Genomic DNA, 16,885 nt, shown 5'->3' on the forward strand with positions numbered 1-16,885 from the left:
TGTACATTTATTGTAGATCATTTTACATACTTGTGACTAATAAATAAAAATAAAAAATAATACTTTCATTGTGCACAAAGAAAATATCTTTCGTATGATTTATAATTAATGAATTGTTTTTTACAAACAAACTGGAATTTAATTCAGTTTGTCAGTTCGGTTTTATATCAGTTGGCAAATTTATTTCAATCGGTTAGCTCAAATGGGCCCAAACTTGGCATTCAGACTCCAACAGGAATTGATTTTCGTGGTGCTCAGGAAAGTTTGTCTTAAGTCTTAACAAAGTTGGCATCTTGCCACCTTACCTTCAAAAAAAATCTTAACAAAGTTTTTTTTTTTTAGCGATTCCACTAATACACTGAAAAGGATAAAATATTAAACAGATATCCAAAAGGTTCTGAAGATACAGAAAGTTCTGAAATTTGTGGGAAAAAAAAGAAAAGATAAAAAGGTAATAATATAATTGTTATACAAAAAAAAGTTTGCAAAACATTGCAAAGGAAAGTGGGAGAATGCAAACACAAAAGGCACTGATTTTTCTATAACTCACAGTCATATCATTTTTGTAATAGCATTTTTGTAAAGTGTATAAAATTAGCAAACTCACAGTGATCCGTTGCAGTTCAGATAATAATAATTGGACTAATTGTTTGTTTGTTGTTAGGATTCATTGTGGTCGGATCGAAGATCGTTATGGCTCATAATGCTTTATATTTTAATACTATATATGAAACAAAATCGGTAAAAACAATACTTTTTTTCTCCTTTTTTTATTATTTCGCTCTGATTCTATCTATCCATTACCAACTCACAGTAAGGGTGTCATGGGTACGATACGGATAGGGAGGAATCATTTTCACACCCATACCTACTAAGATCTATTGACCTTACTCATACCCTACCTATACCCGTTAAGAATTCGGTTTACTCAACCTTATTCATACCCGTTAAGCTGATTAGCGGGTAACGAAATAGTAGTGAACGAATAATGAATAATACAAATAAAATAATTTTATTAATTTTTTAAATAAACCATCAAAATCTATCATGTCATATATATACAATCACAATTACTAATATAAAATTAGAATATAAATATGCAATTAATTCTAAGTAACAGTTTTTTATTAAGCAAAAAAAATTAAAATCACAAATATCTCCTCTAACAAATTCAATTCCTTTCCTATATAATAAAACAATTCTAAGTAAAATATTTAGCATAATATTCTTCTTATTATATAATTTGTTTTATATAATTATGCGTTACCCAATGGGTACGAAATAAATATTCTTCTTATTATATAATTTATTTTATATAATTACCTGTTATCCAACGGATACGAAATAACATTTACCCGTATCCATACCCGTTTATCTAACGAAAAAAAATCCTTACCCATACCCATACCCAATAAGTTAACAAAAAAAAATCTTACCCATACCCATCTTATCAAATACGATATGGGTGACACCCCTAACTCACAGCATCAGCACGACGAGCCCTTTTTATAGTTTCTGTTATGAGTGAGTCTATGGTACTATGCATATTACGATTTGGCACCGTGCTGCGGCTCTATATTCGAGTTTTCAAATCCTAACGGTTGATCCGAACCGTTCATCTTGTTCTCCATATTAATATGTGTTTGGAGACCAAATTTTACATTTTTTGAAATTATTTTACTATTTTTTTAGATTTATTGAAAATCACTGTTTTTGGATGGTCCAGAATTTTCAGATCAAGTGTTTTTCTAAATATCTAAAAAAATAGTAAAATAATTTCAAAAAATGTAAAATTTGGTCTCCAAACACATATTAATATGGAGAACAAGATGAACGGTTCGGATCAACCGTTAGGATTTGAAAACTCGAATATAGAGCCGCAGCACGGTGCCAAATTGTAATATGCATAGTACCATAGACTCACTCTTCTGTTATATCTTAATTAACTCATACGGGACTGAACCCAAAATGGAGTAGAATCAAGTCAGGCTGCAACAGAAGAATTGAGCCATTAAAAGTGAAATCTTTGTTGACACCTTCAGACAATGACTGGCCGGACTTGCGTAGACTTTATCTTTTTTACATTCTAACAAACCATTCGGAATCATTATAGCAGTACGGCCCTTTTTTTAGATGAGCCTTTGCTGGTTGAGTGATATAGAGCGAAGCCCAAGTCATCAATCTCATGGTTTCTGTTATATACTGGACTAAATTGAGGTGCATTACAGCAATGGAAGTTTATAATACTACGTACGGCCACATTGATTGTCATGTATAATTCTTTTCTTAAAGTAGATTTAAATTGACTTTTTTAATTGCCACTTGTTCAAAATGTGAGCTTCATTTTAATTTCTTTTTCTTTCTAAAGTAAGGCTATAAAGCCCAGATTTTATATTAGAAATTTGGTCCAAAAGGAGACCCAATTTTTCCACTTCATACTAGCTTTCTGAGTACAGACAAATCAGGCTGTAAGCGCTTACAGTAACAACAGAATAATGACAATAAGTGAAGCAATTGCTGCACTAAACCAATGTAATACTAATGAAATTACTTGCCGACCTGGCTAAACCCATTTATTGAAATAAAGTTGCCAATTACAACAAACAACTAAGCCATTTAATTATAAATGTACCAACTAAGATCATGATAAAGGTGCTTGCTACAATGACACCGATGCAGAAGCAACGTCTGACATGGATTTCATTTCCTTCCACACTTTGGTCGACAGATCCGGTCTATTCTTTCTCTTTAGATCGCTGCATCTAAGGCCCAATGAAAGCATCTTCTTAGCCTCCTTAAAAGGCCAGGGACCTGCCGAAGCATCAATTAATGCGTTCAATGTACCTTTCCTTTGTGCCTCCTCCACCAAGTTTCTTATTCCCCGTGGGTGTTTGCATGTCACTAGCCGCAACAACATAATACCAAATGAATAAACATCATATTGAGGAGTTAACTTCCCTATTGACAAGAACTCCGGGTCCATGTAGGCAAGTGTTCCTTTTGGACAATCAGTCCAGTGGTATGGCACACTTGCGCTAGCTGTCCAATTAAGTTCACGACAGAGGCCAAAATCGCCGATTTTGCTAACATCATTCAAATCAAGAAGGATGTTGTCAGGCTTGAGATCGCCATGCACAATACCATGAGGTTTGCTACAGTGTAAGAAGCTTAGTGCAGAGCAGATCTCAAATGCAATGCGAATTCTGGCTTGCCATTGGAGGGGCAAAGTATTGTTTTTGCACCGAAGGCGGTCTTCCAAGGTACCATTTGGTAAATACTCATAAATAACTGCACGGGTCTCTGCACAAGCCCCTATAAGCGTCACAAGGTTGGGATGCCGTAACTTGCTAAGAATTTCAATCTGTGAAGTTCAAATAAATAATTCGTCATTAACTACAAATATTAATCTCCTAGTGTGTAACAGGGCAATGCTAAGAACTGTGCAAATTTTAGTACAGACACCAAAGAAAATCCTAAAAGAATATTGTACAAAATGTGTATGTTATTTGATGTTCTTCAGTCATTCCTTTATGTACTTTGCGTCATGTGTATTGATGGTTGATTATCATTTCTTTTTTTACATATCAATATAAATTGTCCAAAAATACCCTAACAAAATTTATATTTCATCCTTTGATGGTAGAAATTGGAATTACATTTTCATATTTGAGGGATCAACTTGTGTTAGAGTGAAATTACAAGCAGGTAGAAAAAAACCATCAAGATATTGAAAGGTTCAAATCGACTATAAATTTAGTTTGGAGCTTTTTAACGAGGTTTCGAAGAGGCTTCCTCTTCCTCTGTCCAGTTATTACCTCTTTCTTGCTGTTATGTACTCAAAGTAAAGTTGCACTCGAATTCTGTACAAGTAAATATATATAAATATACTTGTGGAAATTACCTCCTGATGAAATTCTTTCGCTCCTTCACTGCTTGTTTCTTTCATAATCTTTATTGCAATGTTAGTATTGTGGAGGACCCCCTTGTATACAATACCAAACCCACCTTCTCCAAGTTTAAATGACTCATCAAAATTGTTGGTTGCATCTCGGAGATCAGAAGAGCTGTATTCAGTAAAGTATCCTACATATTGGCTACCAGGAACTTGTTGCTCTGTCAATTGGCGCAACTCTTCAACTTCTTTTCTAGCATAATCTCTTTCTGACATTAGCTGTTCTATGAGTTTCTGGGCCTTTAAAAGTTCAATTTGAACGGCAGGACTCTCTTCATTTGCATTGTCTGGGTTATTCTGTTTGTTCTTCTTTTCTTCTGTAGAAGAAGTTCTGTCGTCTCTCTGCATTTAAGAAGCAGATTAAAATCTATATATATATTGAGGCTGGACAATGGTGCTATATATGCCTAAAACTAATCAATTGGTTCTCTCGAAATGACTGATATGAAACAGTCAAGGTAATAAATTCTTGGGCTAAGTATTGTTTTTGAATCCTAGATGGTTTTCTAGGATACCATTTGGTAGGTACTCTTAAATAAGTGCACGGGTAATTGCACATTCCCCTATGAGTATCACGAAGTTTGGATGCTGAACTCTGCTTAGAATTTTATCCTATGTTGTTTAAATTAAATAACTTCTGGTTAATTGAAAATACAGTCTCCCTACACCTAGATATGTAATTATGAGATGCCATATAGATTAAAACAATCAATACATTATAAATATTTTAATTGACTATGAATTTTTTACAGGTATATAGCTTTCCCAAGAGTGTTTGTGAAAGGCCTGAAAATTAAGAAGAATCCCTCTTGCTTTCTCGTTGTTTTATATATTCCTTGTCATTTACTCGTGTCAAATTAAAGTTGCATTTAAATTTTATTTAAATAAGTTTGTATAAATATACTTACTAAGGTCGATATCTTCTGATTCAACTCTTTTGTTCCATGGCTGATTCCTTTCAGCTTCTTTATGGCAACAGTACTAATTTTCTGGAGGCCCTTATACATAATGCCAAACCCATCTTCTCCAAGTTTAGATGACTCCTGGATATTGTGGGTTGCATCTTGGAGCTCTGAGTAGCTGCCTGTAGGAAAGTTTGGCTTGGAAAGCCAGTATGACTCATCCTCTGTTTTCTCTGATCTTCCTATACGGTGCATGTTCTGGTGATTCAATTAACAGAAATCACATACGATTTAACTAGCAAAATAATGGATCATCAGATGATATCTAATATTAAACTAAAAAAAAAGAATGTAAACAGGTAACATAAGGAAATCATTTTGTAGAATAATATTTGATGTGTTCGGCAATATAAGAAAATCATTTTTTAATAACACCATATCTATGAAAATGTTATCATCTAAAAGATGTTGTGGGCATTAAAAAAAAAATGAGAGGGGGGAGCGTTATATAACTATACCTCTTCAAGAAAGTCGTTTAGAAATGTTAATAAATGTCCATCTTCATCCATGGCTCTTCTCCAAATGAACTTCTCTGAATCTTCCGTCTTTTCCTCTTGAGAATTCAATTCAGTTGAAACTAACTGCGAAGTTTCCAAACCTGTAGTCTTTTGACACCAAAACAACATTATAAGTACAACGAAGCAATAACATTATAGATACATGGATGTAGTACTGAGGCTAGTCTTTATTCCATTTATATGTTTCATAAAGTTCTAATGAAGATATGCATTCTCATTTTTTTCCTCCTTTAAACCATATTTTTTTTTCTAAACGAATGCATTAACACTCTTAAGTACGGAAAATATTATGACAACTGAGAATGTATGTGCACAAGTAATACTTACCAGGCCGTTTATCATTTGGTCTGTGCCCATTACATTTTGTTGTCTTGCATGCATAGCACAACCCCTTGCAACGTGCTCAAAATGTGTCGTCTTGCTTAGTTTTTTACCAAAAATTTTAGTCACAATGTCAATAATTGCTGGAATGGAGCATCCTTTTCCAACGACTTCTATTAATTCGATCTTCTCCACATTCAACCTGGATTCCATCAACGCTTTTTTCAAGGCCACCTCAATTTTTTTCAATATCGAAATGGTCAACCTTTTAAAATCTTTCCTCTTCATGGACCCCTTAACAGTTATTGAACCGTAAAAGTTCTCAATGCAAAAGGATGCCTCATTTTTTGTGCTTAGATCGTACTTCAATATCTCACAAGCCTCACTAAGTTTAACACAAGCACTGCTGTATTCAGACACATCAATATTATACTCCTTTCTAATCTTAGATGCAAAATGCTTAAACAACACTTTATCAAATTCCCTTCCTCCTAACGATCTGGCATAACCCTTGTACAAAATATTTGTATACCTTACCATGTCATCGTGCTTCCCTATGAACTCAGCAAAGCAAACTTGCATACTGGCATGGCCAATATCAACAAATGCCACGATACCCTGAGGTTCCAGTAAACGATTGCTTTCAAGTGCCAATACCATGGCTGTTGTTTCATCCAGGAGGCAGAAAGATGAAGGTAAACCAACTATTTTTGCAGCTTGAAGCACCTCCTTCTTTTGTTGATTTGTGAAGTAGATTGGAATCCCAATACAAGGAGATGCATCAGAATATTCTTTGCATGCTTGAAATTGTGGACTCGAAATCAACATAGCTAGGATCTCAACGGGGGTGAATGCTCTGTCTTCTCCCTTGCATCTGCTGTGGACTACGGGATATCCATCGGGACCTTCAATTACTCTAAAAGGAACGTAATCAAGCTCCAATTGCAGCTCTGGATCAGAGAATTTCCTACCCAAAAGAGACTTGATTTGAGAGATCTGGGTTTTGAAGCCACAAACATTGGTCCTTGAGAAACTACAATCATTCCAATCGCCCAAACCACATATCACATGGCAACTCCAACTGCCAAGATCAATCCCCAGCATACTCATATCTGATGGTTCCAACATTATTTTTTGTTTCTGCCATGTGTAAAAATCAAGAAATCAACCCAAGTATTATAATACAAAATAACATTTAATTCACATTGCAGCATAAATTGAATTCAAACACCAAGCGTTAAATCAACTTGTTACAGGAAAGATCCACTGGTAAATATCTATGGTTGACTTCTCATACATAGTTATTTGCTGGCAACAACCTAGTGGACCAATATTTAATTGATATTAACTAAGAGTGAGGCTATGGTATTATGCATAGCGCATCTGGGCCCGTGCTATGTGCTCAAATCTTTGGTTCAAAAGTTTAACGGTCGATCCAAACATTAAACATGATCTCTATATGAATATATACTCGAAAACCAAATTTAAGATTTTTTTTTACTATTTTTTAGATATGCAGAAAATCACTTGATCTGAAAATTCTGGACCATCCAAAAACAGTGATTTTCTACCCATCTAAAAAAATAATATAAAAATTCTAATAATAGTTTGCAAGTACATATTAATATGGAGATCAGGTGAACGGTTCGGATCGACCATTTGATTTTTGAAAACAAAAATATTGATCCGTAGTATGGACCAATCCGCGCTATGCATAGTATGGTTTATTTTTGGACCATTTAAGCATTGTATCAAGGTTTCTCCCATTATATTGAGCCCTTGTGTTGTGCCCCACACAATAGCCTGGATCTTCAAAAATATATGTCTGACATGAACCAGCAAGTGTCAATTTTATCAATTTTGTCTGAACTTGCTTAAGCTTTCTATTTGGTTTTGTTTAAGGGGGCATAAGTGAGAAACCTTGTGTATCATACATCTTAAAGAAGCTTGAGAAAACTGAAACAGAAACTACAACCCGACTTTTATCAAATATATAGATGTTATTGGAGTAGAACAAGGGTGTTCCTAAGTTTATTAAGTTTATTTGTGAACTCAACTCTAAAATCTATCAGATTAATTTCAAATAACGAAGCTGAACTATTAAAATCCATCTACCTTATGAGTAATACGTTTACATGTGAAAATTTTAAATTTTCGAACTAATTTTATCTAGAGTCAAGTGGTCAAAAAACATTCAAAAAATAAAAGCATTAAAATTAATTTATAAACCTTCTAATTTTAATCACTTGACTTTATAATAAATTAATTCAAAAATCAATAATTTTCACTTGTACATCCATCAAAGATAAGGTAGAGGGATTTCAACGGTTTGAATTCATCATTTGAAGCCAATCCAAAAAAATTTAAAGTTGAATTTACAAAAATACTTCATAAACTTAAGAACACCCTAGTTCTACTCCTGTTATTGTACCAAACAAGTAAACACACAATAAATATAAAAACATAAAAGTATAGATGGTACTAGAAGTACTTTGATAAGTTTCCATTGGTAGGTTGCCCATCCCAATTACTTACGACTAAAGCATTTTTCTTAATGCATTGTGTGCATGCAATTTGACAGATAGAATAATTTTTTCGGGTACGTGCATGCAATTTGACATATAGAATAATTTTTTCAGTACCCATGCTACAGTACTCGCACTGTATTCACTCTACAATATCTATACTATACCCACGCTACAATACCCGCACTTGGAAGAATGATGTATTATGGTCTCCACTAATTATATGGTCTCCACTAATTATTATTCTAAAAAGATATTTTATAGTCTCCACTAATTATTATTCTAAAATTCTAGCAACACCTTTTTTCTGTGTTCCCCACTAATTATATGGTCCCCTTTTCACAGTTCTCGTACTCGTTCCCGAGTCAAACTTTTTCTAACAAAAATAGTTGACCTCATAGGAATAGATACTTAAGTGCATAGGTATCAATATTTTCAAAACTTAGATATTAATTGTTACATCTCATCAAATGAAAATGTGAAAATTTCTCTTTAAATTAGAAAAAAATACGAAACATTTGCAAAAATAAATCATACTTTCTAATAGATAATTAAGTGAGGTAATTAAAAATATTTTCGTGAAATTAGATGGTGTCACTAAAACTTATTTGACAAAAAAAAATATATATATATATAGGTTGTGGCTAATTTGCTGCCGGCAGCATTTCTGCCGGCGGTGCTGCCACTGTTTTTTCTATTTTTTGATGTTCAAACGACAAATCTAAACCATTAGATGTTTAATCTATATTATAATCTACTTGGAGACCAAATTTTATATTTTTTGAAACTTTTTTACTATTTATTAAGCTGGTTTGAAAACCGCTGATTTCAATACTGCAGAAATTTACTGAAATCAGCAGTTTTCAAACCAGCTTAATAAATAGTAGAAAAATTCCAAAAAATGTAAAATTTGGTCTCCAAGTAGATTATAATATAGATTAAACATCTAACGGTTTAGATTTGTCATTTGAACATCAAAAAATAGAAAAAACAGTGGCAGCACCTCCGGCTAAAATGCTGCCGGCAGCAAATTAGTCGGACCATATATATATATATTTACATATATGTACATATATGTATATATATGTATAGAGTATGGCTAATGTCATAACATTATAATTTCAGTCTAAGTTATAACGAGTCTGTTTTTGAGATTTCAAAGTCTGAATAGCCGATCCGAACCGCTCAACACAATCTCCTTATTAATATGTGCTTGGAGACCAAATTTTACATTTTTTTTAATTTTTTTATTATTTATTAAGCCACTTTGAAAATCACTGATCCAACGGCAATAGTAAAACCAAAAGGCACCATGGGATCAGTGATTTTCAAAGTGGCTTAATAAATAGTAAACAAATCTCAAAAAATATTAAATTTGGTCTCCAAGCACATAGTAATATGGAGAACAAGATGAACGGTTCCGATCGGTTATTCGGACTTTGAAATCTCAAAAACTAACTCGTTATAACTTAGACTGAAATTATAACGTTATGATATTAGCTAGACTCTATATATATATATATATATGAGGAGGGATCTGATGACACCCTTTTTTGGTGACATCGGATAACATCGTGCATTTTCAAAGTTTTCAAAGTCCAAACAATCGATCCAAACCGTTCAACATAATATATATGTTAAAATGTGCTTGTAGATAAAATTTTACATTTTTTGGAATTTTTTTACTATTTATTAAGTATTTAACAAAATCGCTATATTTAGACCGTTGAATTTTTGTACCCATCTTAATAAATATTAAAGAAATTTAGAAAAATGTAAAATTTGATCTACAAGCACATTTTAACATATCCATTAAGTTGAACGGTTTGGATCGACCGTTTGGACTTTAAAAATGCACGGTGTCATCCGATCCCTCCTCTATATATATATATTATTAATTTCATAGCTTCAAATTAGTTAGAAATTTTCTTTCAGTCGAATAATGTATATACCATAGTATACTAGAAATCAGAAACCAAATCTTCATTCAAAATACTGAAATTTATTATTAGTGAATTAATATTTTTAGTGGATCGCTTTTCACCTATTTAACATTTGCATTCATTTATATATATAAACTAAACTCATAATGTTCAGTTTCGATGAATTAATTCTGGATTATGGATTGATTGCAAGTCCAGTGGCCTGATTGTGGCAAATTTGTACTGGGAGATAATATTTATATTATTTCGCACCCCCACCCTTTGAGTTATTTTCAGGTTTATTATACAGATACAAAGAGACAGTTCTGGATTGCATCTGACAGCATAATCACATAATATGGGGTTTTGGGTTGTTAAAACTGACAAGATGCGGGAGGCCTTTTTAAAATATCGTTTGTCGTATCCTGTCAGATAAATTTTATTAATATTGGAATGTAATATGTAATGTTATTGGTAATGCATATAAAAGATCCACTGCCTTACATATATGTCTTAATAAATATATGTGACAGGCTGTTATACCCGATTTGGGGTGTGACATTAATACTTTCAGTATCATATGTTAAAAATACTTAAATATTTATACCTTCATAGATATAAATACTTAGAAGATAAGATATTAACACTTAAAAAATAAGATATTAATACTTTAATGCGTAACTTGTTATGATTATTCCTTTCAAGTTCTCCAATCATTCTTGAGTCAACATTCTTCTAACTAAAATAGTTGACCTCGTAGGTATAAATACTTCAGTGCATAAGTTTAAATACTTTCAATACTTAGATATTAATAATTTTAGTGTCATACATAAAAAATATTTGTAAGTATAGGTATAAATACTAGTACGACAATGTATAAATACTTGCGTGACGACAAACCTGAAATTATGTCATCATAGATCTCATTTGAAAGAAAAAATTGTATAAGTGTTAATACTTAGAAAAAAATTTAAATTGTGGAGTTTTTGCGGTCCGCACAAAAAAGTTATCTTTCTGCATTTAATTTTCGGTGGTCCCCCGGATACAGTATCTGATGTATCTTCGCACTACAGTACTTGCACAATAAATAATTATTCAACACATAGCTATAAATACTTCCGTACATAGGTATTAATACTTTAGAAAAAAAATTCGAATTGTAAATTTTTTACGATTCCAAAAAAAAATTATCTTTTCACATTTAATTTTCAACGGATACTGTTATAAGCTCTCATATATTAACCAACAGATTTCATCAAAAGCCATCACAAACACACATAAGAAGGAGACTAATAAAAAACAATATGCAAGGGATTGACAGCAAGAAAAGCTTTGGAAAATACTTACAGAACAAATCAATGCCTGCTGCTTTTGTGACCACCCCTTTTGCGGTTTTCTCTTCTCGCTCTCAGTCTCTCTCCCTTTTGTGAATTTATGCTGTTGTCACCCTCTCTATTTGACTCAGATCTCTATCTCTCTCTACTTTTGGTTTGGTATAATGTGTAATGTCAAAACTCAAAACTCCTCCTCGATCGTCTCCCTCTTTCTCTCTCAATATATATTGTAAGGTTAGGGAACTGAAGGTCATTGACCAGTTCCACTTGACTTGGTTGTCGCGCGTGGACTTTTTCTTTTTTTGTTTTTGTTTTTGTTTTTTTTTTACATTATAGAACTTTGCTATCATTTCAAAATGGGACCTTCATTTGTGAGTAGGAGTGAAGACGAACTAAATATCATGGTTCTGGAAATCGGAATCGGAATCGGAATCAGAATCGGATTTTTTGCCGCCGAATTAGAATCGGAAGAATCAGATCGGTAACTCGGGTATTTTTGGCAGAAATCTTGTTTTGTAGCAAAAAAATAGGAAAAAATTAATAAAAATAATTTGTAAAAAAACTATGTTAATTAAGACAATATTACACTCACATAATCCACTAATTATATAATGTATTACAAACATTACAAATAGAACACACTTTTATTGCTAGAAGCTATGCCGAGCTGGCTGGATCATCTCATCGTCCTCTGTATTAAAATACGAATATGGATATTGTAGAATAAAAAAACTGTAGAGTCACATGCACAAGAAAAAACAATCTGTACAGTCACACGCACTACTAATTGTCTTAGAATTAATCAACAAAACCAATTCTTCTTTATTCGGTAAAATGAAAAAAAGAGTAAAAAAGTAAAATGTAGAGAGGCCATCTGTACATTTTCATTTCTCTCTTCCCTTCCGACATCTCATTTCTGTCTTTTTTTTTTTTTTTTTTTTTTTTTTTTTTTTTTTTGAGGTAAAACCCGTAGGTGCTTTGATTGAAGTAATAAAGGGTTTACATGATAAAAAAATTACAATACTTAAAAAGTAGTAATTGAAAATAAAAGACTAGATTAACTGCGGACATATAAGTTTCTAAATTAAGCAGTCACTACAAGCTAACTACTCAAAAATAAAAAGCTCCGTTCCCTAAGCAAAAAGGTCCCTGTCTTTCATCCATCTCTTTTGTTACAATTTCTCCGCCATCCAGGGGCCAAATTGAATAAAACCCCTCTCCTTTCTGTCTTCACTTCCGACTCAAAAACCAATTCCCCCATCGCGACTCTCTCTTCCCTTCCGACTCAGCTCAGCAATAACCTCTACGCGACAATGGAGATTTCTCTTCTCCTCAGCACTGACCCCTGCGCGACTCAGCCTGTTTCCCTGCGCGACACAGCCGGCCGATCTCTTCTCTTATCTTCTCCTCAGCTGGCCGACCTCTTCTCTTCTCCTCAGCACAACTCAGCCTACGAGAATCGGACAAAACTTGCACAGGTTAGTGAGAATCGGACAAAACTCGAACAAAACTCGACAGGCTCGGCACTGTTCATCCGAGTTTTTTTCGAGAAACTCGCACAGGTCCGAGAATCGGGTAAAGCTCGGCCCGGTCAGGTCCGATTCCGAGTTGAATCGGCCGAGTTGACTCGGAATCGGCCGATTTCTGAAACCATGCTAAATACCACTGAGGCATTTCGTCAACAACTTTTTGTGAGTAAAAGTTGACCAACCAAACAACAAAATTTGTGTCCCAAACCACAACCAAATAGGCAATGAATCAAAAGCAATTTGCAAGCAAATCTCACCCAAAAAATCTCAACTTTGTATTTAATTTCTAGAAAATCCAGCGATGAAAACCACCATTCATGGTGCGACAAAGTATAACTCTTATAATGATAATGCGGGCAGGTACTACTTGCAAAAATCAAATCCACAATGTCGTTGATGAGTTCCTATATATGAAAAAGGGCCGATAATCATCTCTTCAGATTTAGATCTGACATGCCTTCTCTCCCACACAATGATTAAAAAAATGAGATAGATGGAGCGGTCATTAAGGTGGTCAAACCTCCGTTGAAATATAATAATAAGGCTTGGATTTTTTTTTTTAGGCTGATTCATGCCCCTAGGATAAGGCTTGGATTAATACTGCTTCAAAGAGACTCAGCTTCTTTGACTTTTTACGCACGTGGGCTTTTAGAAATCGATGGATCGAGTTTCCGGACTTCTAATAAGAATTTCTTTTTGGACTTGGTATTTTTATTTTTATATTTTTCTGGGAAGATATTTAGTGTTTAACGAGTAAGAACCTTGGCACAAATATTAATTAATGTTGTTTGAATATTTATTAAAATGTTATAAGAGTAGGGTTAAAATGTCCTATGATTTTGTACTCAAACAGTCAATCTGAACTACTCCATATTAGTGGATTGAATTCGGGTAGGGTACGGGTACCTCGGGTACGGGTAGGGCGGGTAGTCGGGTAGGGCGGGTACGGGTAGGGCGGGTAGTCGGGTAGGCGGGTACGGGTAGGTCGGGTAGGGTTTTAAAAAAGTGTACCCTACCCGTTTCAAACCCGTGCCCGTCCCGGGTAACGGGTACCTCGGGTACGGGTAGTCGGGTAGGGCGGGTAGGGTACGGGTATTTTTTTTTTTTTTTTTTTTTTGTTAATACTGTTTTTTAGTTTTTTTTTCTGTTTTTAATATTATTTTTTTCGGCGGCAAAATAATTTTGAATTTTGAATTTAAAAAAAACGGGTAAACGGGTAAAGGGTAATGGGTAAACGGGTAAAAGTACACGGGTAAAAGGGTAAAGTAGGTCGGGTAAACGGGTGCGGGTACTGGTAAAACGGGTGCGGGTAGACGGGTTTCGGGTACGGGTAAAACGGGTACGGGTTGAGCGGGTTTTTTCCCGAATCATTGAGTCCGGTCCGTCTCAAACCCGTACCCGTGTACCCGTTTACCCGCCTATACCCGGGCACGGGTACGGGTACCTCGGGTAACGGGTACGGGTCGGGTAAAACGGGTCATACCCGTTCGGGTAAAAGCAAACCACTACTCCATATGATTTTCATATTAAAATATATTTAAAGATTAATTTTTTTTTATGGAAAAAAGTTACCTTTTTTTTGGGAAAAAGTTACTTTTTTTTTTGGGAAAAAGTTACTCTTTTTTTTAGAAGATTCTAGATTATCCGAAAACAGTGAGATTGTACTATAAAATAAAAAATTTGGTCTCCAAACATATTTTAATACGGAGATCACGCTAAGCGGTTCACATTAACTGTTTCAACTTTAAAAGTGAAGACAAAAATGTAGAGTATGATTGGAATACAAAACTAATAGTGCATTTTAGCATTACTCATGATATAAATATAACAATAGCCGAAAATAAAAAAAGAAACAACAATAAATTACAGAGAGCGGTAATAATTGTTATAAAGAAGAAGTTTGGCAAAACATTGTAACGAAATTAATTGAAGTGGGAAAATGCGAACATATATGACCTTCTCTATTTTTTTTATTTTGTTTCACTAAAAGTGTGCTCCAATTGAAGGTACGCAGAGGGAAGGGAGGAGGAAAACACTGTGCGGAGGTTAAGCCATCGCCAGAAGAGGTAGCGGAGGGTACGCGGTACTGTGCGGAGGAGAAGAGAGGAGAACACCAAGCTTTGTTTTGGCCAGATCTGTACCTCCCGATTTGGAGTGTAAAAAATACTGTGCTGAGAGTTGGCTATCTCCGACGGAGTTCCTTCCCTTAATGAGGGGTTTTCCTCTGCGTTCTTAAGCACACCTAAGAATTGGGGACCAATAGTAGCCTTAATTTGCCAGTTGAGTGATATAGAGTGAAGCCCAAATCAACAATTTCGTAGTTTCTGTTATATGTTTGCTCAAACTAGACCCAACCAAATGGACCAATTTGGGGCCATTTAAAGTTGAATATTTGTTGCAATTTTTAAAATTGGGCCATCATCTGTGGACAGGGGCGGACCCACTGTAGCACGGGGGGTCAGCTGCCCCCCGCTGGATTTTCAAAAATAGTGCTAAAAATCTGCTTTTCGGACCTCTGCCCCTCCCTGGAATTCAAATTGCCCCCCTGTAGCCCATTCTGGAATTCTAATAGACAGAACGGAGCCCATATAAACTCTGAGCGAAACAAATTAGCGGAGCCCAAATAGGGGCTGATCCCAAATAGCGAAAATTAGTTGAACCAAAATTCCCTATAAATGTTGAATTGTTGATTTTTTTTCAAGTAATTTAGGATTTTTATTATATTGATTGGTATTTTTTTTTTGTTATGTTGAATTGTACCCGATAAGCTATTTGCATCCGATTATTGTCCCGTCCTGACAAAAATTTTGCGTCCGCCCCTGTCTGTGGAGTATTTTTTTAGGGAAGGGTGAAGACTGAAATAATTAATTCCGGCAGTCCAACAAACTGATTCACGTCTTTATAAATTGCATTTGGAAAAAAGTTTATTTTTGACATAAAACTATTACATTAAGTTGATTAAAATAATTACACCAAAATCTGCTAAAAATGAAAACCAGAAATATTGAAGTAAACGCAATAAATTATTAACATCGTAGATTTGTTCCTATTTGATAGCTAGGCTTCACAAATTGCACCATCAAAATGAAATTTCTTTCTCCTCCCAGTTGTTATCTTGTTTCTTGCATTCTTTGTTTTCCTTCCACATTGCAACAATGTTTCTTTTTATCCTATGCCTATAATAGAGCAGCAGCCTACAATTCAAATGTAAATCGTGATTTATGCTTGACATCCTTCCAAGTTATTCAAAGAGTGTGCCGGCCAACTTAATCGGTCTTATCAACATCAGCTTAAATCTTGCTATTAAAAATACAACAACAACTATATCACATATAACATATCTACTTTAGAACTCGGTCAAAGCCTTTTCTCCTCTCCTTCCCTCCCTTCTCTTTCATAAGTGTTTTGAAGCACAACCTAGCTAAGAGACGGCCCTACAGTTTTTTCTTATTTTATATAATTTTCTGTTTTTAACATGTCAAGATCAAGACACTAGTGGAAAATATAGAATCAGGATCGGTTATATACGCATATTAGTATCGGAATATAACCGATCCTGATGAAGGCGATACTGATACTATCAGGATCGGTTGGGTTTTTTATGTTTTAACCAACCGATCTTAATAAGCACTTATCTGGATCGGTTATATCTGAGAACCGATCCTAATAGTTTTTTTTCCCGTTTTTTAATACCCATTAAAAAAAACAATTAGTATCGTTTTAATTAAACCCGATCCAGATTCTTCTTTACTAGTATCGGTTTTAATTAAAAAACCAAATCTGATCCAGATGTTACACTATCAAGATCGGTTGTACATAACA

The 16,885-nt window shown here is 34.3% G+C and overlaps 1 protein-coding gene across 1 annotated transcript; it reads right to left on the reverse strand.

Annotated features, from left to right (window-relative positions):
- Positions 1-2,484: 2,484 nt before the first annotated feature.
- Positions 2,485-12,488, reverse strand: LOC144560268 (uncharacterized). Its single transcript, XM_078309433.1, has 6 exons — positions 11,548-12,488; positions 5,760-6,893; positions 5,373-5,519; positions 4,861-5,112; positions 3,902-4,294; positions 2,485-3,361 (listed from the first exon to the last, which is right to left on the reverse strand). The coding sequence occupies exons 2-6, from the start codon at positions 6,879-6,881 to the stop codon at positions 2,660-2,662; spliced, it is 2,616 nt and encodes an 871-aa protein (XP_078165559.1). The 5' UTR covers positions 6,882-6,893; positions 11,548-12,488; the 3' UTR covers positions 2,485-2,659.
- Positions 12,489-16,885: the final 4,397 nt, after the last annotated feature.

Source organism: Carex rostrata, chromosome 10, assembly GCF_964058835.1.
Source record: "Carex rostrata chromosome 10, lpCarRost1.2, whole genome shotgun sequence".
Lineage (NCBI taxonomy): Eukaryota > Viridiplantae > Streptophyta > Magnoliopsida > Poales > Cyperaceae > Carex > Carex rostrata.

Bases quoted from the DNA above. Each gene is read 5' to 3' on its own strand.
- LOC144560268 (XM_078309433.1), bottom strand. From the start codon at position 6,881: ATGTTGGAACCATCAGATATGAGTATGCTGGGGATTGATCTTGGCAGT. The intron at 4,295-4,860 runs GTAAGTATATTT...TCTTAAATGCAG, and splicing joins ATCAGAAGATATCGACCTTA to AGAGACGACAGAACTTCTTC. The intron at 3,362-3,901 runs GTAATTTCCACA...TGAACTTCACAG, and splicing joins CGAAAGAATTTCATCAGGAG to ATTGAAATTCTTAGCAAGTT.